The sequence below is a fragment of the Cotesia typhae genome, unplaced genomic scaffold (genome assembly GCF_013202065.1).
Source record: "Cotesia typhae breed Kobodo isofemale line unplaced genomic scaffold, CoteBio_Ctyphae contig_43, whole genome shotgun sequence".
Taxonomy (NCBI): Eukaryota; Metazoa; Arthropoda; class Insecta; order Hymenoptera; family Braconidae; genus Cotesia; species Cotesia typhae.
In genome coordinates this window covers 440,409-463,903 of record NW_027423752.1, presented here as the reverse complement: position 1 = coordinate 463,903, position 23,495 = coordinate 440,409, and the positions used below count along the sequence as shown (strand labels likewise).

Below are 23,495 nucleotides of genomic sequence, written 5' to 3'. Positions count from 1 at the left end.
ACAAGTTACGAATATAAAACTGCTAGCTAAATATTTTTAATAATATTCCTACTCTGAAACGTCGGATTATCAGACATAAAAATTTTGACGTTAAATACTTAAAAACTTGGGGTTAGTTAAAATGTTATTGACATTGAATAACAAAGTAAATAATTCAATATCAAGATAACAGTCATAAATAATTAGTAAAATTGTGAACATGCACGAACATTGATATCTAAGTGGTTAAGGATTATCTAATTGTCATTGAATTAGAGATTACAGATTAGTTTTATGTACTTAAATCTAAATAATTAATCATCACATCAGAATCATCAACAATCAGTGTAATTGCCATCACAGCATCAAAGTGATCAGTGGACAATGGCTTGTTCGTTGTTAAATCAAAAAAATATCCAGATAAAGATACCCGGATACGAAACTACAGACAACGTTACATTTTACACAATAAACGTCAGTATTGGTGACGTTAATTGGACTCTCAAGCACAGATACAGCGAATTCGTGATCCTGCATGATATTTTGGTGACAGAGCACTGCGTTGAAAAGGACATTCTGCCGCCAAAAAAAATAATCGGCCGGAAAAATGAAGCTTTTATTGACAAGCGCCGTCAGGCTTTAGAAATTTACTTGAACGCGATTTACAATTACCTCAAAAAAACAATGCCCAGGGAATTTGTCATGTTTCTGGATCTTCATGTCTATGATATATTTTTTTTACTCCAAAATATGGCCTTTAAATTTTTTAATGAAGGTCCTAATATTTTGCAAGTCAAGTCTTATACTTTTACACCTATTCAGGTAATTACTTTTTCAACTTAAAATTTTATTTGCTCGTATATTATAATTAATATTTTAAGTGCTAAGAGTTGTAATTTTTATTTAAAACAGTTGATTAGTATTACTCAATTATTATCTTTTATTTGATGCTTTATTTTATTTTTAAATTCGCTTGATAATTTTTATCTTGAGTAATATTTTTTTTACAGTTGTGAATAATTGAAAAAAAAATGTTTGGTAATTATATGAAAGTTATACTTATTAACATATTAATTTTTTTATCAACTTATTCTACTCTTTGTCAATTTTAAGAATTTTTATGAATTTTAATTTTTCTGAAATTGAATTGAATTTTATAATTAATCTGCCGGTGAGCGAAACATGAAAAAAAATTTTTTTATTTTTAATAACTGTAAATAAGCTCTAAATAATTATCTGCTCTTATTCATATTTTTATTTTTTATTTTTGACAATTTACATCACAAATAATTGAAAAAAAAAAATTTTTTTTTTAATTATAAAAACGTCAATTATTTTTATTTATTAATCAATACAATTTAATAAGACAAAAAACATAAATTTTTTGAAACCGTGAAACCAATGTAACTCCTTAAAAAAATTAAATTAGAATTTAATTAAAGAAAAAAACGAGAAAAACTCTGTGTAGTTTATATGTAAATGAGTAATTGTTTTTTAATATTTGACATAATGTGCCACCGTAAAATTCGACTTCATCATTTAAATTGTTTACAAGGTTTACTATTCTGTCATGTGGTCCATTCATCACATAGCTTAATGTTGTTGTTAATTTATCAAAATTACCATTCTTAAAATTTTCAGAAAAATTAACTAAACAAAATAAATCCTTCTTCCAGTTATATGCAATAAGCAAGAGACTAAAACAGCCGTGTCCCGCATCGGAAGTAGCGGATAAAAAATGTGACTTCAGTCACGTGCTCGACGTAAACTCGCACTTAAAAACCCTAACAATACAAGGCAGCAACGAACTCTACGGCACCAGTAACATAAATTTATCAACTCTGCCGATAGAACTGTCGACATTCAAGACCATTGAGACTCTAGAAATAAACAACTACCCGGTGAACAAAATCTACTCGATGGGTAACTTACGAGACACCACTCGCGTGTTAAAAGTCCATAACACGCATTTAAAGAACATCGTCGACCTGGTGATGTGCGAAGAGTTGCATCGCTGCATAGAAAACGCGAATGACTCCCACGTTTGGCTGAAAATAAGTCAATTGGATTTGAGTGACAACAACATCGAAGTTATCGACGAGTCCATAAAGTTGATGCCTCACATTGAATCTCTTATCCTGAACAACAATTGTCTGACCGAGTTGTCAAATATAACTCTGCTCCCGCGTCTTTCACAGCTGCATGTCGCGTCGAATAATTTCACAAAACTCCCGGAGAATTTACACACAAAACTTGGTAACATTGTCTACATGGATTTGTCGCAGAATAAATTGACTTCGTTGGCGGCATTTGCTAAGCTTTATTCTTTAGAATGGTTGGATGTCAGCTGCAATTGCATAGAGAGCATCGATGAAGTTAAGTACATCGGGTGTCTTCCATGCATTGAAAATCTTCGGCTCACTGGCAACCCAGTGTCTACTATAATCGATTATCGCGTTAAAGTACTGGAGCCTTTTGGCAAACGCGCAGCAGATATTTGTCTTGACAATGAGCGTCCGAATCAAAAAGAACTCGATACTGTTGCTGTATTGCAAGCACTGAGAATTGCTCGCGAGGGAAAGTCCATTGCGCTCAGTAACACGGACTCAGCGCTTTTTTCTGCTGAAATTCCTATTGTTTAATTAATAGTTATTATTTTTAAATTATAAATAATAGGGTAGCGTAAAAAATAACTAATTTTTTTTTCTTCTAGTTTTCTATGAAAGTATGGAAGTTTATCATGATTTAAAAGTTTTCTCCAAGAATCAGTTCGATAAAAAATTTTTTTGAAAATTTTCAAATATTTTTTTTTTTTTTTTTTTAATTTATTTACTTTAAATTCTAAGCCAGTGGCCAAATGGCAAACTAACATATTTCCACAGAAAGCTAGATGAAAAAAAGTATTAGTTTTTTTTTTGCTCCAATCTGATGAATAATTATATTTTTTATTAAAGATTATGTATAATTTTTATACAATAGAGTTACCAAAAATAATTTGTTTATGAGATCTCTAAATTAAGAAAAAAATTAATTTCGTGTTCACAGAATTGATGTCAAATTGTATATATTATACAAATATTTACATATTTTGAAGGCAAATATTTTTTGATCAATTTTGAAATTTAAATTAAAATTTTGTTATTTTATATAGTAATCGTTATTATTTTTTTTTTTTAATTTACACCGTAAAAACCAGTACAATTAAAAAATTTTTTTTCATTAATTGAAAACATTGCAAAAAAAATTAATACCATGAGTAAAATATATAAAAATAATATTTTTTACACAAAATTTTTTTTACGTTGTATCAATTATTCAAATGTAAATAAATTTATAAATACTTATAGTGTAGATCTAGACAATCATTATTAATTGTCGCAGTTGATGATTTATTTTCAAATTGAAATTTTTTTTTTTTTATTAAAATAATAACCGAATTAACGACAGGTACTTGGAATTTTGTAACGAAAAATCTTATGAAATTATTTTGATAAAATAAAACTGTGATAATTATCAACTTATGTATTTTTTATTCTTTAATCGTATATTTATATATATTATATATATGTATATATGAAAAATATATCAAAATACATGTGGGTACTCAAATGAAAGCTCTTGATTAGTGTTACATCGAGATGAGCTTATATCTTTCAAAACGTCAATAGTTAAGAAAGTACAGTGCAATTTAACAAAAGTCATTATTTAATAAAGCAAAATTTTATTTATTGATAGTTCACAAGTCACACGGCGACTGCAAGGTTGCTCGTAAAATTTAAAAAGTTTTATGATTATTATAATTAGTAATGCACAGGGGAGGCATGACAGTAAATAATATGTCAAGTAATTATTTTTGAAAATTATATAATTCATAAATAATATTAATTACATAATAATGCTTATAATGTACTAGGCATTGTGTTGTATTTTTTTAGTCTTTTACATGTCTAATTTAATACGTACATAAATTATTACAAATAATCAGATTAATCAAAATTTTCCACTCAACTTTAAAGCCACAGATAGTAATTTAAAATTTTCCCCTAAATAATTGTTCACCCTTTGATTTACCTTGCAAAATTTTTAAAGCTAGCAGTTATTAAATATATTTGTATATATTTATTATAAAGTTATATCATATATATTTATATTTATATATTTATGTAAATATCGAAGCATCATTAAATTCAACGGCCTATAAAATATAAACCCGTCAAATAGTCAAATTTGAATATAGTCAACACTTTAAATATAAATTTGCATCAACTAATATCAATATCAATAATTTTTTTATTTAATCTGTGTATAATATTATAAAAATTCAGAGGCTGAAGGGAAAGTGGACGTTCGTTCAAGTCAAAAAATGACAAAAAAAAAAAAATCAATTTTATCAAATGTGTTAATATTATTATAATTGACAATATATTTAGAAAGTAAATCAGTAATTTAGCTGTGGGCGATGGGAATTAATTTTTCTCCGGCGCCCAACGCTGGAAGTGGAGCCTCGACAGTCAAAACACCATCTTTGCTGAGGGATGATTTAATAGTCTCAGGGTTGGTTCCTTTTGGGAGTAAAAATTCACGGTTGTATTCCCTGTACACCGATTTGCTCTCTGTTTTCTCCTCGTGCTTTGCGTGAACCTAAAAACATAAATTTTATTATATTATTATCTGTAGTGTCAAAAATCGGGAGTGAATTTTCACTCTCATTACGGAGTTTTTTATATTAAATAAATTTTAATTAGCTAATACATATTTCAAATGCAAAATTACTAACAAATATTTTAAATCATTTATCTCAAGTTAAAAATAAAAAAATATTAATATTACTACATTTAATTAAATAAAATTAAATTACTTTAATTATTATTTCTCAACAAATAAATTTTTGTACAGAAAAATGTTTTTAAATATCAAAAATTTTTCATATCAAGCCAAGGAAAAAATTGTTTTAATTTTCAAATCTTTAAATACGAAATTTGTAATTTTTAAACGAATAATAAGAATTTATTTATTTAATTTTATTAATTAAAAAAAAAATAAAAAATTTTCTTTGCGGAGTTTTTTTCATCAATCTTATAAATAAAATCCCCCTTGGAGTAAATTTTACTCCAAAGGGATTGAATCAATTAAAAATGTACTCCATAAATTTTTTACAGCCTATCTATCATCCTTATCTTGGAATTTCGATTTATAGGAAGGAAAGTAGGGTTCACATAAAAAACGGGAAATAAATAAAGGGGAATGTAATGATTGTACGATAAACTTTTATCTAAATATATTGGACAAGTTTGCGTGATCGCATCATATCACCGGTGACTTATTAATATAAAGTCTGTGTAATCTGATCAGACGTGACCTAAATGCACGCATCTGTCTAGTTTAACACAACATAGACCAATTTTTTGATCCGTTTGTTATATATAAAATTTAAAAAGTATAATTTATGTTTCCTAATTAAATAAATTATCTAAATAAATCCCAAGAAAAGTCTTTTATTTTGATCGTTAAATATTCTGAAGGGCGTACCGGACTATCGACCAGTGGGCAGTCTTGCGTGCTATGACTCACCGGTAACTCGGTACACATTAAATTCATCGAATTTTAGAGTAGGTCAGTGAGAAAGCATTAAAAATTTATTGCTCATACTAAAAAAATACTATAGATTAAATGTTCTTCGAGACCATTGGCTTACTAGCTTACTGTCTGCTATAAATGAATGTTTTAACAGCTGGTTATTCTCTTTCTCTGGCGACCATACGTCGGAATAATCAAAAAATAATGTTATGCCCAAATTATTTCTTGAATATTTTATGTAATTATAAATTAGTTGTAGATATTTCAATTCTCTATTTGAATCTTTAAATAAACTAAGTAGTTCACTGAGTCGGTGAGCTCGTCTCGATATAAATCAGGTCAACGCAAATATGCGTGGGTGGAAATAAGAAACTTTTAACTAAAACGTCAATTTTATTTCTTCTCAACCTCGTTTACTTTTCTTCATACAACAAATTTATTTAGTAAATTATTTTCTTTGCTTACAACAAAGGTTAAGTCGCTACCCATTCGAGTGAATTTACTTCTTGCGATATCTTTTGAAAGACTTTACCAATTTACTAGATTCTTTTTTTACTACCTCCGGGGTCCTTTTTTACATAAATCTACTAAAAATCGTAACTCAATTCCCCGTAGTTTTTTTATAGTAACCGAAAAAGCGTTAAAACCAGTAGCGTAATTCGCCGCCATCTTCTCTATAACTCTGCAAAGCTGTGATCCGAAAAGCGCGCGAAAGTTAAAATTCAAATTTTCTAATAATTTAATGAATGAATAAAAATAAATAAATTTTATTGAAGTACAAATTATTAAGTAACAATTAATTGTACGTGGGCATTTTAGAGTACTTAAATAGCAACTGCTGTACGCTACCAAAAATAACTCGACCCTGACTGTGTACTAAAAGACCTCACAAAGCTCAATGCGCTTCACAAGTCAAAGTGTCACTCTCTCTTCCCGATCTTATTTTTATTGCTAAATAAAACAACAAACTGAACATGTACATGTACAAGTTAAGCAACAAATCGTGCCGGGAATTTTTCTCAAGTCTCTATCGGTAGATACTGCCTACTCTCTCATCACGTTCTCGTTAAAGGTCACATTACCGCGTGAATTTACTTTATGTATTTTTATAATTCGATACCAATCGGCGAATTTTACACGCGAGAAGTAATTTCCGTAGCATCAATCTAGTTAATATAATTTTTAATTACAACTCAGTGAATAACCGCAGACTTAAAAGTGAAAATTGCTCTCTGTTTATTGTATAAAAACACTCGGTACTTAAACTTGTAATTTAAAACGTCTAGATCGTCTTACTTATTGTGCAAAATGTTTTTTTTTTCCTTTCTTCTTATATTTTAATTAATTTTTATTTCAAAGTCTATAAACGCGTTAGCTCAGGGTTGGCTTTTAGCCTTGATGACGAACCACTTATCGACCGTGAGTGAGTTTTCGATCTTTTTAAGGTCTGACTGTGTGACCCGAAAACCTTGACCACAATTTTATAAATTACTTTTATGGAGATCTATATATAATCGTCCTTAGCTACTAAATTAGCAATAAATGATTTATTTATAAAATATGTTTTATTTAATTAGAGCAAATATAAAATTTAAAGCTTGCGAATAAAATCTTTTGAGAAGAAAGTCCGTTGACCTGAATTCTGAATTCCCTTGGAAATAACGGTGAACTCTGATCTTTTTTCAGTCTAATGTAACTATCGTGAGCGAGGTGTCATTATAACTGACTAACAACTTAGAAACTTCCTACACCTACCACTTGTTGATTCTAGAGTGATTGTGGAGAGCAAATAGATATAATATAATCATTTAATTTATTATTCATTTTCATTGGTCTTATCGAAAGACAAACAGTGATCTTTGTTAATTATGTGGAATATAATAGGGCGTCTCGGATTTTTTTAACGTTATTTCGAGAAACTAATTTATACAATATACAATGTGGGATAAGACGGTATTTACAGTGCTGTAACCAAGGCGAGTTGTTCTTATTTTTAGAATATACTATTTCAGTTCGGCACTATATGCATGGTAAATTCTCTTTGCTTGGCACCTTCTAGGCGAGACTTGAGATTTAAATTTAATGCAAACGAAAAAAGTTCAGTCATTTTAGAAATTATTTTTTTTTTTTGTTAATCAGTGCGCTCATAAAAAAATTGTTGATTCGAGAGAAATGTTGTTCGTAGAAGAACATTATTATTGTTGAGAAAATCTTAAGTTTTGATTCAAGAAAAATAATGTATTTTTTTTTAATTTTCTAAACAAAATTTTTCAAAAAAATAACTACTTAAATTTTTTACCGCAGCGCAGAAGTAACACCATTAGTCTGACACACATAGAGTTCGATTCCCGCCTTTATTATTTTTGTTAATAAAAATTTGAAGATTTAAATGCATAAAATCAATTATTTTTAAGTCCTTAGAGATTTTATTAGAAAAAAAAAAAATATCTAAAGACTTACAATTTTAATTTATTAAAAACATTTTTGGATATTTTTGTTGTAAAAGGAAAAAATTGCAATTTCAATAATTCGAGTATTGTTTTTTTAAATATAAATAATTATTTTTTTTTTTTTATCAAAACCAATTGAAAGCTTTTTAATGTATAAGTTGTTATTATTTAAATTTTAAACGTCTTTAATTAAAAACGTACTTAAATTAAATATATTTTTCTTGATCCAACTAATTTTTTTTTTTTTTTTTTTTTTTTTTTTTAGTACGTATTTTATTTATAAAAGTAAAAATTTAGCGCGCTGAATTATAATTAATATGATGTGTGATATGTTAAAAATTTAAAGTAGGACAAAGTGAAATATCTGGCGAAATTCCAATAATTCAACAAGTGCATACCAAGAGCTTGTTGTCGACGGTCTTGACAACTATTTCCTCAGGTGTGTATTGAGAGACATCAAATCTGAGCTTCAGCATTTTGTTGTCACCCTCATCCTGGATGAGTGGGCTGTTAAGACCGTCCAACCAGGTGCGGGAATCATGTTGAGGAGCGACTGAGCTGTTGTGCTGAGTACTTTGCTGCGTGGTTGAACTAAAATCAAATAAATTAACAATTAGTTCCACTATTTTATTAAAAAAAAAAAAAGGAGAAAATTTTACAGACTTATTAAACTATAATTGTCAACATAAAAAATGAAGTGCGATGATCATTGCGTTTCGTGGCGATATAATCTAGAATTTTTTTAAGAAAGTACATGTATAAGAGAACAAATACGAATATTTGTAATCAAACTTCGTCCGCTTTTGGCGAGCGCGTTTGATCCTTAAACTAACATTCATGTTTTCGATCTAAATGTAGCGAAATTATAATTAACAATTAGCCAGCTAATGATGATAATAACAATAACTTTTTGAGACCCAGTTGTGAATCGATTGAGATAAATAAAGCCTAACAATTTAAAAGAAATTCCTAATTAGGTTTCCATTGATATCGATTATTATTAGTATCATTTATCATTAGTTATTTATTACTGATTAATACACTGTAAAAAATTTGCAGAGTGAATAATTTTTAATTGATTTATTCCTTCAAGAGTGAAATTCACTCCGGAAAAAATTTTATTTGTATTATTAAAAAAAAAAGTCCACAAAGAGGATTTTCTATTTTATTTTTAATGAATAAGAATAATTAAACAGTTGTTGCTCGTATAAAAATTACAAAATGCATTATTATATATTTTTTAAATTAATATATAATTTTTTTCTTAGTTTGATACGACAAATTTTTAATTTTTAAAAAAATTACAAGCATTCAGAAATGCTCTATCTCTAGATACATAAATAAGAAATTACCTTGTACCTTGTAAATTATTGACATTTATAAATATATAAGCTCATTCCAATGTTATACTCATGGAGACCTTTCATTTGAGTACCCATATCAATTTTTTATATATTTCATATATTTATATATATATATATATATATATATATATATATATATATATATATATATATATATAAATATATGAAAAATATATCAAAATGCATGTGGATACTCAAATGAAAGCTCTTGATGAGTGTAACATCGAAATGAGTTTATATCTTTAAAAACATCAATAGTTAAGAAAGTACAGTGCAATTTAACAAAAGTCATTATTTAATAAAGCAAAATTTTATTTATTTATAGTTCACAAGTCACGGCAGTCACATAGTCAAAAAAACCTTCAGATTTACTCCTTACACAGTGTTTTATTTCTTTACTCCGTATTCACTCCCTATTTTTTACAGTGTATAGCTCAGCTTTTGCTCACTCATTAATTAAAAACATACATATTTGAAAAAAAAAAAAAAAAAAATTAGCGTGCGTAATATTAGTGACGGATGAAAACTGAAAAAAAGTTTGCAGGATAATAAATTAATAAAATCTAAATCTAGTCTACGGCTAAGTCTAGGTTCTGCGTGTCGAACATACATGTCAGAAAATGAGCGATAAATTTATTTGTAGTTTAATGAGTTGATTATAAAATAAACAATAATTTATTGCTGTGGAGTATTGCTTGTTGGTTTATTAAGTGTCACCTGGTGAAAGACTTGTCGAACGCGGAGCGCTTGGGTGGTGAGGCAGGATCGACCTTCTCCCAACCCTCCGTCTTTGAGGTCGTCGAGGTCCGATGCTCACTGCTGCTCGTATGGTGGCGGCTGGCGTATACATATTTGCATAACATCGGATTATTTTTGTTAATTTACCAACCAATAGCCAAAATGCCGGTAACATTAACTTATTAATTATATATTAATTCTTTTAATATCATTATTATCAAACATTTGTTAAATAAAGGAATATCAAAGTTATTGTCGGTATTTATCTTCTAAAATTTCAATAAGTTCAAAACTTTTAGGTTAAAATTATTTATAAATGTTTAAGATTCAAATTCTAGGTTAAATATTAAAGATACGAAAAAATAACAAGAGAACTTTTTTGTAGAAAATTAAATTCCCGATAAGAAATGTTCTTATCAATTTTTTCGTATCTTGAATTCTTTAGCCAGAATTCGAGGTCAAAGTTCTGATAACACTAGCAATAAAATTGATGACTAAAGTATTTGCTTACTAATTTAAAAATTGAAATTTTAGTTCAAAAATTGAAGATAAAAAAAATTATTAGATAATTTTTTTTAAGAAATTAAATTTCCTACAAAAAAAGTATTCGTCTATTTTATCGTATCTCTAGTAGCTTAGACAGAATAATAAAATATATCTAACCCTAAATTCTACAAAATCCACCAAGAAAGAAATTTAGTTACGTGACAAATTCTGTATTTCAGTAATGACTTTCGTAACAAACTTTTATTTATTTTTTGGCTGTATCGTAAGCCCGTCAATCGTAAATAATTTTTAATGACTTATACTTAAAAATAAATTACAGTAATTGTAGTAAGAAAGTTTAGAAGATAGCCGGAAGCTTGTCCACTGATAAAGATCAATGACCTGGAGGTTGCAGGTCATGAGTCATGAGAACATTATCATTACCTTAAAAATAAATATATATGATATCTAAAAATCTTTGTTCCTATTCTGAAAGCCGTGGTAATTTTAAACGACGTTTAAGCAGCAGATTTAAAAAATTCATGACAATGCGTTAAATAAAATCGTTCAAATCACGCTAGCTCACGTGCTCAAAACTTGTTTATTTATATTCCCGTTCATATTCGAGACATCGCAACAATTCAAATACGCTTATGTTAAATAATAACTATTTTTATTTAAAAAAAGTCCAGTTTCAAGCAAACGTTTAATTTTCGTAGCACGTTTTAAAAGTAAAATAAAAAGTTTTATTTTCTTAGATCTTAGATTCAAGATTCACCTGTGCAGGAAGTCAGTAAGAGTAAAACACTACCGGAAGCGTATTATGGTTCGAGTGGATAAATGAATGGATGGATGCTTTTACGGGCTGTCGATTTGGTTAAAGTAGTTCAACAAAAAGATCCATTTTTAATGTATTCATCATTAAAATTCCAGTTTAAAGATTTTCTCAGTCCTTATATATTAGTGCATACTGTTGTATTAAGTAGGCAGTTTTATTTATTTAGCAGCTTCATGCAATTAAACTTAAAGTTATTTTTATTTTTAGAAATTTAATTGGATGTCAAAAATTGATATTGAGTATCATCTTTGATATGCAGACTTCAAAAGTTAATACATAATAAGGTCATACGAAAATACACGTGGGCGTTTGATTGATTACCTTTCTTGTGTAACGCTACATCAATTTCCTCCAGTCAACTACTTTTTTTCACTCCGCCCTTTATTCTCACATTCACGCTACTGTTTTCATGTTCTCACACTCGCTGAGAAATTATACTCCGGTAATTTACCCGACGGTGAAGTAATTATAAAAGTAAATTAAAGCATTACAATTCAGAATTTAAAGATCGATTTACTAATTTGCATTAGAAAAAATAATTAAAAAAATTTTAATAGAAAAAAAATTATTTGATTTTTTAATTTCATAAAAATTTTTTCCAAGCGACGTAAAATTTTTTTTTTACTAAAATTTTCAAGGAAATTTTTTTAATTTCATTAAAACTGAAAATTGACAAAAAAAAATCAATTTTTCAAAATTGATAAAAATATTCCAAAATTTCCCAGAAATTTTCTAAAAAAATTTTCTACCGACAAAAAACTCAGAATTTTTTAAATAAACTAAAGTTAATATGCAAATATCACACAAAAGTAATATATAATTGTAAACATATAATAGTTGCGCAACAAAATTACATACCGGTATCGTATCACCGTCTTGTGACGCGGAGGATACAAATTTTCATCCAGCATCATGGTTATTTTTAAATAATAATACAAGTACTGTCTCTCGTACTCGCAATAAATAATTAAAAAGACGTTCTATCAGGACGGTGTTTTAAAAACGACTGCGCAAAAAGGTGATCAAAACATGCTACGTAAATTGTCATTTAGAGGGGATAGGACTCTACTTGAATTTAACTATTTTTATAGATTGCATGCTGTCTTCTATTTCAATTCATATTTCTTTCCTTTTTTAGACTTCTCACTGATAAAATTTCATTCCAACAAAATTTATTGTCACATAGATATACACAATGCATTCAATGAAACAGAGTAGGTTTGTAGTATATAACATTACCCGAGAAGGTCAACTATAAAATTTTTTATGTGAAATCGATAAAAATCGAGGACAAACTTTGAAATTATTCCTCGAGACGAATAATGCGATTGTTAGAAAAATTTTTAAAATACATTCTGAATTCGGCGACTAATCCAGAGCTTAGTATTAGTGATTGACAAAAAAAACTCCGATAAAAAATCTTCGAAATCAAAAGTGACTTTTCGAAGGTATCTAAAAAAATTTTTTTTTAATCTGGTAGATAGGAATGTAATTCATAAAATGAAATATCTTCTTGATAATTTATTTTTTTTTTTCATTTAGGTAAAACTTTAAAGATTAATGAAAAAATTCTTTTTAATTCATAAAAATTTTTTTATCGATAAAAAAAATTTTTTTCTTCAAAAGTTACGTTAAATTTTTTTTTAAATTTAATTACGGAAAAAAAAATAATTTAAATTTAGAAACTTCCTCTTAAAGTGATTTTTCGTCGGCATTTAGGGAAATTAAAAAAAAATGCGGGGCGTGGGAGTAGATTTTAAAACGTAAAGCGTAATAGGTTCTGGACTGTACACACGATCCAGCTGGCATTTCGACCGGTGTGACTGAATCTCTAAAAATAGCGCGTCCATAAATACAAAACTAACAAACTAACAACAACTATAATAATTAAATGAGAGAAATAATGCAATGCTGTGACTAAATAATGAACCACTGCATTACAAACAACTACTAATGCAATTAATCAGTCATCAGTCGGCCTATTAATTCATCTAATCTAATTATATTACGTCAGAGTTATTTGAAGAAGTAACGAGTTCGGAATTGAAATGCCGGTTCAGTGGGATACATTTAGTTATTAATGACGTAATAGTATTTAATGTGATTAAGTATGTGTTTATATATTTAAATATGCATCTGATCGGATCACAACTCCTTATATTATTACTTTCAAGTTTTGTTGATGAATCAAACTGAAAGATCCTTCGACGATACATGTAAAATAAGTCGCCTCCGCAGATGCTTCATGTTATTCATAGCCCGGTTACTTTTATTTGTACCTACTTTTATTTGTTGTAATACCTTTATATTTATTTTTATTCTCATTCTCAGTCGAAGGCCTTCTATTTAACTTCCGGACCTGAGTCATTTTGAGTAGGAGCCAGAAAATTTCAATTGTCAAATTCATCTATTTTTTTAATTACTATTACTCATCATTTATTTCAAATTACGTTTTTACTTCAATTAGATTTTGAAGAAGGTTATTATTAATATTATTGAGAAATTACATCTTTTTTTGGGAGAAAAATTATTAGAAATTTGAACTTTCAAAGAAATAAGTAAAAATTTTAGGTCCAAAAATTATTATTCATAATTTATTATAATAAAAAAAATTATTTTTAACAACCTTAAATTTAAATATTCCCGTAAAAATTTCAATTCTAAAAGATGAAATTATTTAAGCTCCAAAAATTTTTTTTCAAAATTTTGACTTTTGAAATTCAAAATTAAGGAAAGATAATTTTGAACAATTTAAAGTGTATGAAAAATTTTTTTTTAAAGATTTCTACTTCAGAAATAAGTAAAAATTTGAACTCCAAAAATTCCTTATAAAAATTTTAATGAATTTTAAACTTAAAATTTTTGGAAATTAATGACAAAAATTATTTTGAAGTATTTGAAGTATTAAAAAAATTTTTTTTATAAATTTTATCTTTCAAAATAAATAAAAATTTGAACTCCAAAAATTTCTTCTCTAAATTTTAATCAATTACAAATTAAAAAATTTTTTTTTTTCAATTCAACTTTTAAAATAAGTGAAAAATTTGAGCTCCAAAAGTTTCAAAAACTTAAAACTTGACATAAATTTTTCCGAAAAAATCAAAATTTTATCTAAAAATATTTCTACCCAAAAAAAAAAACCTAAAATTTCCAAATAACTAACTTAAAAAAAAAACAATTACCAAATTAAAAACTAATTACTAAAAATAAACCGGTAAAAAAATTACCTTGAAGTAGTCTTGAAGAAATTATTACTCTCCCGATTCATAAGTTCGCTTCTGAATCTAGACATCTCGTCCTCCATTTTTCTCATCTCGGCATCGAATCGTTCGCGGATATTTGAGAATTCGCTATCAATGACGCTAAAGTCGCCGAGTTTAATGGGAATGTTGCGCTTAGTACCACTGTCAGCCATCGTAAATCTGATAGTAATTCAAAAATTACGGGATAAAATATTAGATCCTCGAAAGCTTCGACGACACTGAAATTTAATTATCACCCACAGTTTACAGTATTAACTGCTGCGTACGAAGAGTCACTTAGATAAAATGAGAAACCACCGAAAGTGAAATAACAGATACTTGGTCGAACTGAGATCCAAAAGTGAGCGGCGCACGTCACCTACTACTCCTTAAATAGTAACGCGAGATCATACGTGGGTATGTGGGTGTTCGGAGCGGATCGCCGCGACTCGGTTTCATTCGTTGGACATTCATATTACACGGCCTAGGATGGATAAAACTAAACTGGGATTTTTTTTTCTTGATACTATCAAGAGCATTCTTTCGATGGCTTAATACTTAATATTTAATAACGTAGTAGGAGGATTCATATGAATATACATATAGATATATTTATTCCGTCCCTGATTCATTTTTCCGAATGATAGACCTCAAAATTTCGAAAAAATTATTAATTATGTTTTTTTAATTCAAACTAACGCAAAGTACGTAGGATGGAATATCCGACGAACTTTTAAGGAATTTAAAAATTTCGAGTTTATACATATAACACACTTGTATACAAGCAGTCAATGCCGCGTTCTACATACGATTTTGTGATGATGACTAAACCAATGGAATTCAAATAGAAAACTAATTCCATTTTTATAAATGACACATGTGAGATAATACTTATTTATACAATTAAAAAGAATTTTCCTAATTTGATACTTGTAAACAATTTATGCATGACTAATCCCAAGAAGAGTTGTTTTATTTTTGTATTCAATGACAATATTAGGAAATATCATTATTAGAATTAGTTTTATGACGCAACTTTTCATAAATTTTTTTTTTTAATTAGTTTTAGTTTGTCGGGTTTGAGTTGAAAAATTTATCAGGTCTGAAAGTTCATCTATAGTATTTTATAATAAAATACGGATGAATAGTTTCGCGACAGCTACTAGGTGGCGAAAAATAAAACGGAGTTTTCACTTGTAGAATGGCAAATCGAGTGATGAAATATCATTGCAAATTTTTGGTATATATCTTACTAGTAACCTTGCAGTCACTAGGTGATTGACGTGACTTGTGAACTATAGATAAATAAAATTTTGCTCTTTTAAATAATGACTTTTGTTAAATTACACTGTACTTTCTTAAATATTGACATTTTTTAAGATTTAAACTCATCCCGATGTTAAACTCATCAAGAGCTTTCATTTGAGTATCCACATGCCTTTTTGATATATTTTTCATATATACATATATATAATATATATAAATATATAAAATATATAAAAAATTGATGTGGGTACTCGAATGAAAGGTCTTGACGAGTGTAACATCGAGATGAGCTTATATCTTGAAAAATGTCAATAGACCACAAGATATAATGTAATTTCTTAATTATTGACATTTTTTAAGATTTAAACTCATTTCGATGTTATACTGATCAAGAGCTTTCATTTGAGTACCCACATGCATTTTTGATATATTTTTCATAAATACATATATGTAATATTTAAAAAAAAAAAATTATTTTGTTCAATAATAAGAATAAATAACTATTCAAAAATGTTGTATAGATATCATTTATTACAATTAATAAAATAATTTCATATATAATCTGATTATTAAATATAATTTTCTTCAATAATTCGTAAAAAGTTACTCGTTAAACAATAAAAATTTTATTTAATAAACGCCTCCTTATAATAACACATTATTCTAATAATAATGTACTAACTAATAATAATAAAAATAATATTTAAATCAATATTAACAAAAATTAATGAACGATTAAATCGTTCTTTTATATACAGTAAATAATTGCTTAAACTCATTTTAAACACAATAATCAATGATTAAATCTTAAACATTTTAAATATTCATTAAATTCAAAACTCAAAAAAACAATATCGAATTATTTTTAATAAACATAAATAAATCTTCAAGTCGAGTAATAAAAAATAATTTTCAAAAGTAATAAAATTACTTATTTATCATCGCTGCTATTAATCGGGACGAGTTGCAAAGTATTGCCGACTTTAATAGCTTTAAAGGTATCACCAGGTGATACAGTAGCTGCTTGAATGCGCGTCAACATAGCGTACCCTGAATTGTTTCCTAAATTTACAGTATTGTCTGCAGGTTGAACCTGCTGTTGCATCACAATAGGCTTCGAGTAATTTTGTTGTTCAGCCATCGAAAACTTGATGTCGCTTCTTTTGATAGGAATCAGTTTAGTAGGATCTATTTTCGTCAAATTAATAACTCGAGTAGTTTTCGGCTGGCTGAGTTTGTAACACGTGCTTTTAGTGTTATTATTGTCAACGACAGAGCTCATTGATTTGGGAATTAAAATTTTCGTAGTACCCGCAGAGATAGGATCTTGAAGCGAAGAAATACTTCCAATGGGAATCAGCTTCATTATTTTGTGAACGGGCTTTGCTTTAATGATGGTCGAAGCCGTTGGATTTATTTTATTTAGTTGTCCGGTTCTGATTGCCATTTGAGATACTTTAAAATTTTTGTGCACACTCTCAGCACTTGCACTCTGTACGACTAGACTTTGGTTATTTACTTCAGGCTCTAGTTTAACGATCGGATGCGCTGAGTCAGTCTTAATCAACTTATCTGGCAACAATGGAGGATTTTTTATGCACGAGTCAGATTTATAGCGGGTAAGAAGCTTCGTGCAGGCCTTTGGTTTCAATTCTTCACTGGAATTAAGTTTCTCCAACTCCATCTCAGCTACGCGGAGAATCGAGTCGTCCAATCGTTCGAGGGACCGCGATTTGTTGTCGAGGTTCGGAAGACTGTTTGTTCGGGAAAACGACGCAGTATCTAAAAATTAAATAATCGATCATAAATTTTCATTAAAAAAAATTTATAAATAAAAATAGAGTAATTTTTTTGAAATTACCTGCATCAAATAATTTTCTTTTGCGCAATTTACGTTTGTCTATTGTAGGCGTACTGTAGCAATTTTTTATAAACGTTTTGCTAGTCCCAAAATTGGCAGATGTTGCGGCGTATGAATGATAAGAATGTGGTGTTAAACATTTATCTGGCGTGGACATACCAATTGATGAGCTGTGTATTTTGCTAACTGGTGTGTCTGCAAAATATATAATTGTTAATTTAAAAATTTATATTTTTTTTTTTAATAGAAAATTAATTTTTTTCTATCAATAGATTGAAATTTAGACTATACATTTAACTGTCACGTCAGTCATGATAATAGATTCATTTGTTTCAGTTAAATGGTTTGAAATTAACGTTTTTTGATATACAGTGAATATATCAGAAAGTTTTTATTCTAAATAGAAACAATTGATGAATCTGGTAATTAACGTAAAAATTATGAACATGTCTATCTACATAAGAAAGACACTTCTAAAAATTATTACATAATACGATTAAAAATCATTACCAGTAATTAAAAATATGCCTTAAGATGCGATAAAAAATTCATATAAATACATAAGTAATTTTAATTCACGCTCAATAACTTTATATATTTATTAATTAAGAAAATTACAGACACATTTGATTTACTTCATCAGCAAAAATTTTTTTGGCAAATAAAAAGTCATACTTTCTCAGTAAATTTTTTTTTCAATAAAATTTAGTGCTGATTAATTAAATGTGTCAATAATTATTAAATCTCAGCAAAAAAAAATAATTACCAGTATCAAAAGACTCAGTAGACTCAACATCAGGCCCAAAATACTTAAAAATAGGTTTTTTCAGCGCTCTATCAAACAAATATATTTTCTTGATCAACCCAATAGCCGTCAGTACATTAGCAATGTCATACAATCGACGAACTTTGGTTTTGAACCTCGACCTAGACCCAGTGTCTCCCATCATTTCAGTCTGGTTATCCGCGTTATCAAGAATCAACACCTTAGCAGCTATTTCTAAATTAATAACTCCATTCTAAAACACAATAATCGATCAAGTACTCCAAAATCATAAATAAAAACTTTAGCTATTGTAAAAAATAAAATACCTTCATAGAGACCAAAAATAACATGACAAACTTCTGACACATCGCCCCGAGACTTTTATCCTCCTTGATAGCCGTGTCACTGTAATAAGTTTCTTCATCGATAGGTTCTTCGAGCGACATCATCAGCTCATTGCACGAGTCGTCATTGTCGTTAGTGTAAGCTCGGAAGTTTTTCTGGATCTCCTGGATCTGCTCTCTGAGACCGAGCCTTATTGCCGTGGATTTCAGTCTGACCAGCGTCGCAGTCAGGTTACTCTGTCCGTGCCACAAGTACCGATTTTTCCCGGCCTTGGAGGCCATGTCCAGGCTCTCCAGGACATTGATGATGTCGTAAATACGCCGCTTCTCGGTGCCAAGGTCCTTGGCTGTTTTGTCGAGAGAAATTTCTCGAGTTTCTTGGTCTAGATTTAGCGGGTACATGTTCAAAAATCTGAAAGATTATTTTTTTTTATTTTTTATGAGAATTAATTTTTAGAATTTTTTAACAAATAAATTATGGCAAAAATATATGAGAAGAAAAAATTGACATTTAGAAATTTTTAAAAATTATGAATGCAATTTTTTTAAAGTAGTGTTTCGAAAAATATTTATTTGTTAAATAAAATTAAAAAATTATCAAGTGGCTGCTAACTTTAATGTCATTAATTTTTTATAAAAAATTCAAAATTATAATGAAAATTAAGTTAGCTGACATCTAAAAATTTATATAATTTTTTTTATTGAAAATATTATTACAAAAAAATAAGAAAAAAATTTTCATTTGTAAAAAATTTGAAAAACGATAATTTTTCTATTTTTCTTCGAAAATAAACAATGTATAGAAAAACATTTAAAAAAATCACATTTATTATTTTTTAGAGTTCTAAAGATGGAATTTTTTGAATAAATTTTTTTTGCTATAATTTATTTCTTAAAAAAATTCTAAAAATTATTAAATGTCTCTTAATTTCAATAAAACTGAAATTAGCGGTCAGCTGTCAATTTAAAAATTTTTTTTAACAAATTAATTACAATAAAAAAATGCTTCTAAAAATTTTCATTTGTAATTTTTATTAATTTTTACATGTGAGACTTTTTAATTAAATTTTTTTTTAATAATTTAATTGCTATAAAATTCCAAAAAAATTTTTAATATTTGTCAACTTCAGTGTTATTGAAAATTTCATTTTTTATAAAATTACTTACTTATTACACAGTAATCCCAGTGACTTTTGTTTCCTGGGTAATATCTTGAATCCATTACCAATAGACCCGGATGCAATTGGAGAGAATTCACTAATATTATTATTGTTATTATTAATAAAATTAATATTACTATTAGAGATATTAATAATATTATTATTGCTATTATTCTGAGCTTTATTAAGACAATAATTATTGTCAGTTACGCTCTTTAAATTAGATGCCAATGATGTCAATAATCTCAAATTAGCTGTTGGAGAAATAGGTTCCGGCTTGGTATTGCTCAGTTCCCCGAGGATTTTCCTCTCCGGTGTCCGATTCCCGATCTCCATTTTTTTCTCAGTCACCAATCAGTTCAAGGATTAATTTTACACATTATTCCGTAAATATTTATTGAAATTTAGATTCATTTATATATAAATAAAATATTCAGCACTTAACCAAACATTGTCTTGACGTTTTTTATTTCGTTTTTGTTTTCAAGGTCCCAGAGATTTTTCGAAATATAATTAACCAGCACATTTAGATCACAGATAATTAATCAGCTATTGTTTTTGTTGTTTATAAAACACAGGTGATTAAACTTTATTGTTGGTTAATAATTATTGCATTAAAAATATGGTTATATATTTATTCCCGCCGATTTACAACGGCTGCTAACTCATCAAATTTTTTTTACTATAGTTCAGTTTTGTGTACAGTAAAAGATTTTTAAGTATAGTATGCTTGAGCTCGAGTCGGCGACAATGTGCCCGTCAGCATAAAAAATATGGTCAGATTTTATTATTTTTTTAAAATTATTTTCATGAAATTTATACAATTTTATCTGAACAAAATATAAATTTTTATTAACATTAAAATTTAGGGAATTAAATATTTATTTATTTATTATAATTTATTTATAAGTCACTATATGACTACCGAAGCCTATAAGAATCAATTTAGCAGATAATAATTAATTTGACAAATAAATTATGGCAAAAAATTAAAATTTAGAAAATTAAAAAAGTAAAAAATGCAATTTTTCAGAAATAATTTTTCAGAGCAAATTTATTTATTAAAAGAAATAAAAAAAATTATAACAGTGACAGCTAACTTTAATGTCGTCCTAGGTCTTATAAAGTTAAAATTTAAATTAAAAAAATATATATATATATATATATATATATATATATATATATATATATATATATATATATATATATATATATATTTTAAAAATATAATTATTTTACAATTTATCTAATTAAAGTATAATATACAGAAAGATCTCTTTAATTAAGTAAACAAAAGTTTATAAATTAAAAATAATTACAACTCATATGTTATAGATATATTTTATAAAGAAGAAATGAAAGTTATTATAAAATAAAGTTTATTTAAAAAATTCTGGTACTAAAAAATTTAACTAATTTACAATAGAAAAGTTATAAATATATTACACTGAAAATAACTATTATACAAACAACAATAATTTTTTTAACAAATAAATTATGTCAAAAAAAATTGACAAAAAAATTTTCAAGTGACTGCTAACTTTAATGTTATTAAAAATTTTTTAAATTGACAGATGTTTGCTAACTCCATTATCATGATATACGTCGAAAAAAAAAAGAAATACTGAAATAAATATACACGAAAAAAACAAGATGACACTGGATATTATCCCAGATTATATTCAGTGATATCTATGATAAAAAAAAAAAAATTTCAGATATTAGCTAGAAAAATCCAGATTATACTGCGTGATAATATCTGCGTGATTATACTCATTATAATCCAGATGATACTGCGTTATATCTGGAATATACTCATTTTAATCTAGATTATACTCATTGTAATCTGGATTATACTAGCTACTATCTAAAAAAAATTTTTTCACTACAGATATCACTGAGTATAATCTGGGATGATACCCAGTGTCATCTTGTTATTTCCGTGTACTTAAGACATAAAAAAAAACTAGTAACTAAAAATAAAAATATTAACCAAATTAGAGTTGTTCAAAGAATAGATTTCTTCAGGTCAACGAATTTTTTGAACAAAATAGACATTAGCTCAGGTTGTATTTCTACCATCATACTGTACTCGGGCGTGGTGACAATTTGTTCAGCATTGCTAACAATGAAATCCGCTACATAATCAATCAACTCTTTAGCGTTATACTGAACAGCTAAAGACAACGCCACAATTGCGTTATCAACCCTCAAAGTCTTGGAGAGCGAATGCTCGCACATTTGCTTGAGCGATTGCAGTTGCAATTTATCAGCAGCTTCGAGTAAATCTTCAGCGTGTTCATCTAAGTCGGAAACTTCGTCAGTGTAAATTGACTCCAGGACTTTCTCAAAAATTTCAGGTTCAATGTCATGTATCATTATTGGTACTTTCAAGACCTGGGTCTGGTTTTCAGAAAACATTTTCGAGAAAGCAGGACTTCTGGCAATCAAAATAGATTTGTGAGCTTTAAATTTACGGTCACCCGCTATTAGAGTAACGTCACTTCCAGCTTTGCTATCTAAAAGTTGCTTATAATCTTGGACTAGCTGGTTGTTTGGCTTTATTATCAACGCATTAGTTGTGTCACTGCTATTGTAATCAGTGTTATCATAAACTATCAATTCCACACCAACAGTCAAACTGTTATGAGATACTAGTCTTTTTTTCGGATCCACCAAATCTTTCTTCCGGACAAACTGTGGTAATCCGTAAGCGATTTCGTCGTTTTCAAATTCCATGTACAAAACATTGTCATTTGTCACTTCTTTTTTGGAGTTTAAAATGTACAAAGTAAATTTAGTTTTTATTTTCAAGTCGTTTCTCAAAGATTGCAGGCACAGTGACATGTAGTCTTTATGAACAGACTCATGAGCGTTATTAAATTGGATATGCAGCTTCCACAAATCTCCATTAGCTTTCGCCGAAAATGACGATGAATGTTATTTTATCTCCTTGCTTTCTTTATCAGTTTCGAATTTCACATGTGATTTAATATTTTTTATTTTCCACTCGAATCTAACGATGTGCTTATTCGAAACTGCATAACCTCTCTCCATACTTTATTTAATTATTTGTACGGGTTTACTTTTTAATACTCAAATGTAATTAATCACAGATTTTTAGCTGGAACAGAAATAATTCATTATTGATTTTATTATTTTAAATAATTAATTATTTTAAACATTTGTTAATTTACTTACATTTTACTTATTTACTATGCACGCGTTACTGCCGGAAAATGGAGGGAGAAATGATGAGTAATTTGATAATATTTTGCTTATATTTTTTTCAACGTACAATTACGTATAACAATTAAAAAAAAATTTTTTTTAATTTCTATAACAATTCAACTATTATAAAAAAAATTGAGTAAAAAAATGCACGTGTAAAAATTGAAAATAATAATTATTGGGGTGAATTTTT

The 23,495-nt window shown here is 27.8% G+C and overlaps 5 protein-coding genes across 8 annotated transcripts in view; 2 read left to right on the top strand and 3 right to left on the bottom strand.

The window, feature by feature from the left end:
- Positions 1-23,495, top strand: part of LOC141528374 (putative helicase mov-10-B.1) — a 66,719-nt gene that overhangs the window by 243 nt on the left and 42,981 nt on the right. The gene's annotated exons all lie outside the window — the stretch shown is intronic.
- Positions 69-3,680, top strand: LOC141528485 (nischarin). The gene is made up of 2 exons (XM_074244558.1): positions 69-801; positions 1,656-3,680. The coding sequence occupies exons 1-2, from the start codon at positions 364-366 to the stop codon at positions 2,619-2,621; spliced, it is 1,404 nt and encodes a 467-aa protein (XP_074100659.1). The 5' UTR covers positions 69-363; the 3' UTR covers positions 2,622-3,680.
- Positions 3,827-15,050, bottom strand: LOC141528486 (alpha-crystallin A chain). Of its 3 annotated transcripts, none has more exons than XM_074244559.1 (4): positions 14,660-15,050; positions 10,088-10,207; positions 8,405-8,597; positions 3,827-4,620 (listed from the first exon to the last, which is right to left on the bottom strand). In XM_074244559.1, the coding sequence occupies exons 1-4, from the start codon at positions 14,845-14,847 to the stop codon at positions 4,426-4,428; spliced, it is 696 nt and encodes a 231-aa protein (XP_074100660.1). In that variant the 5' UTR covers positions 14,848-15,050; the 3' UTR covers positions 3,827-4,425. The 3 variants fall into 3 exon arrangements, with proteins under 3 accessions (XP_074100660.1, XP_074100662.1, XP_074100661.1); XM_074244561.1 differs by lacking the exon at positions 14,660-15,050 and adding an exon at positions 12,291-12,361; XM_074244560.1 differs by lacking the exon at positions 10,088-10,207 and having other exon boundaries at positions 14,660-15,042.
- Positions 15,929-20,728, bottom strand: LOC141528484 (uncharacterized). 2 transcript variants are annotated; one of them, XM_074244555.1, is made up of 5 exons: positions 20,079-20,728; positions 18,894-19,323; positions 18,568-18,820; positions 17,802-17,996; positions 15,929-17,722 (listed from the first exon to the last, which is right to left on the bottom strand). In XM_074244555.1, the coding sequence occupies exons 1-5, from the start codon at positions 20,405-20,407 to the stop codon at positions 16,872-16,874; spliced, it is 2,058 nt and encodes a 685-aa protein (XP_074100656.1). In that variant the 5' UTR covers positions 20,408-20,728; the 3' UTR covers positions 15,929-16,871. The 2 variants fall into 2 exon arrangements, with proteins under 2 accessions (XP_074100656.1, XP_074100658.1); XM_074244557.1 differs by having other exon boundaries at positions 15,930-17,722; positions 18,894-19,294; positions 20,079-20,266.
- LOC141528149 (speckle-type POZ protein-like) lies at positions 21,438-23,326 on the bottom strand. Its single transcript, XM_074244050.1, has 2 exons — positions 23,273-23,326; positions 21,438-23,195 (listed from the first exon to the last, which is right to left on the bottom strand). Exon 2 carries the CDS (start codon positions 22,916-22,918, stop codon positions 22,079-22,081), a length of 840 nt encoding a protein of 279 aa, XP_074100151.1. The 5' UTR covers positions 22,919-23,195; positions 23,273-23,326; the 3' UTR covers positions 21,438-22,078.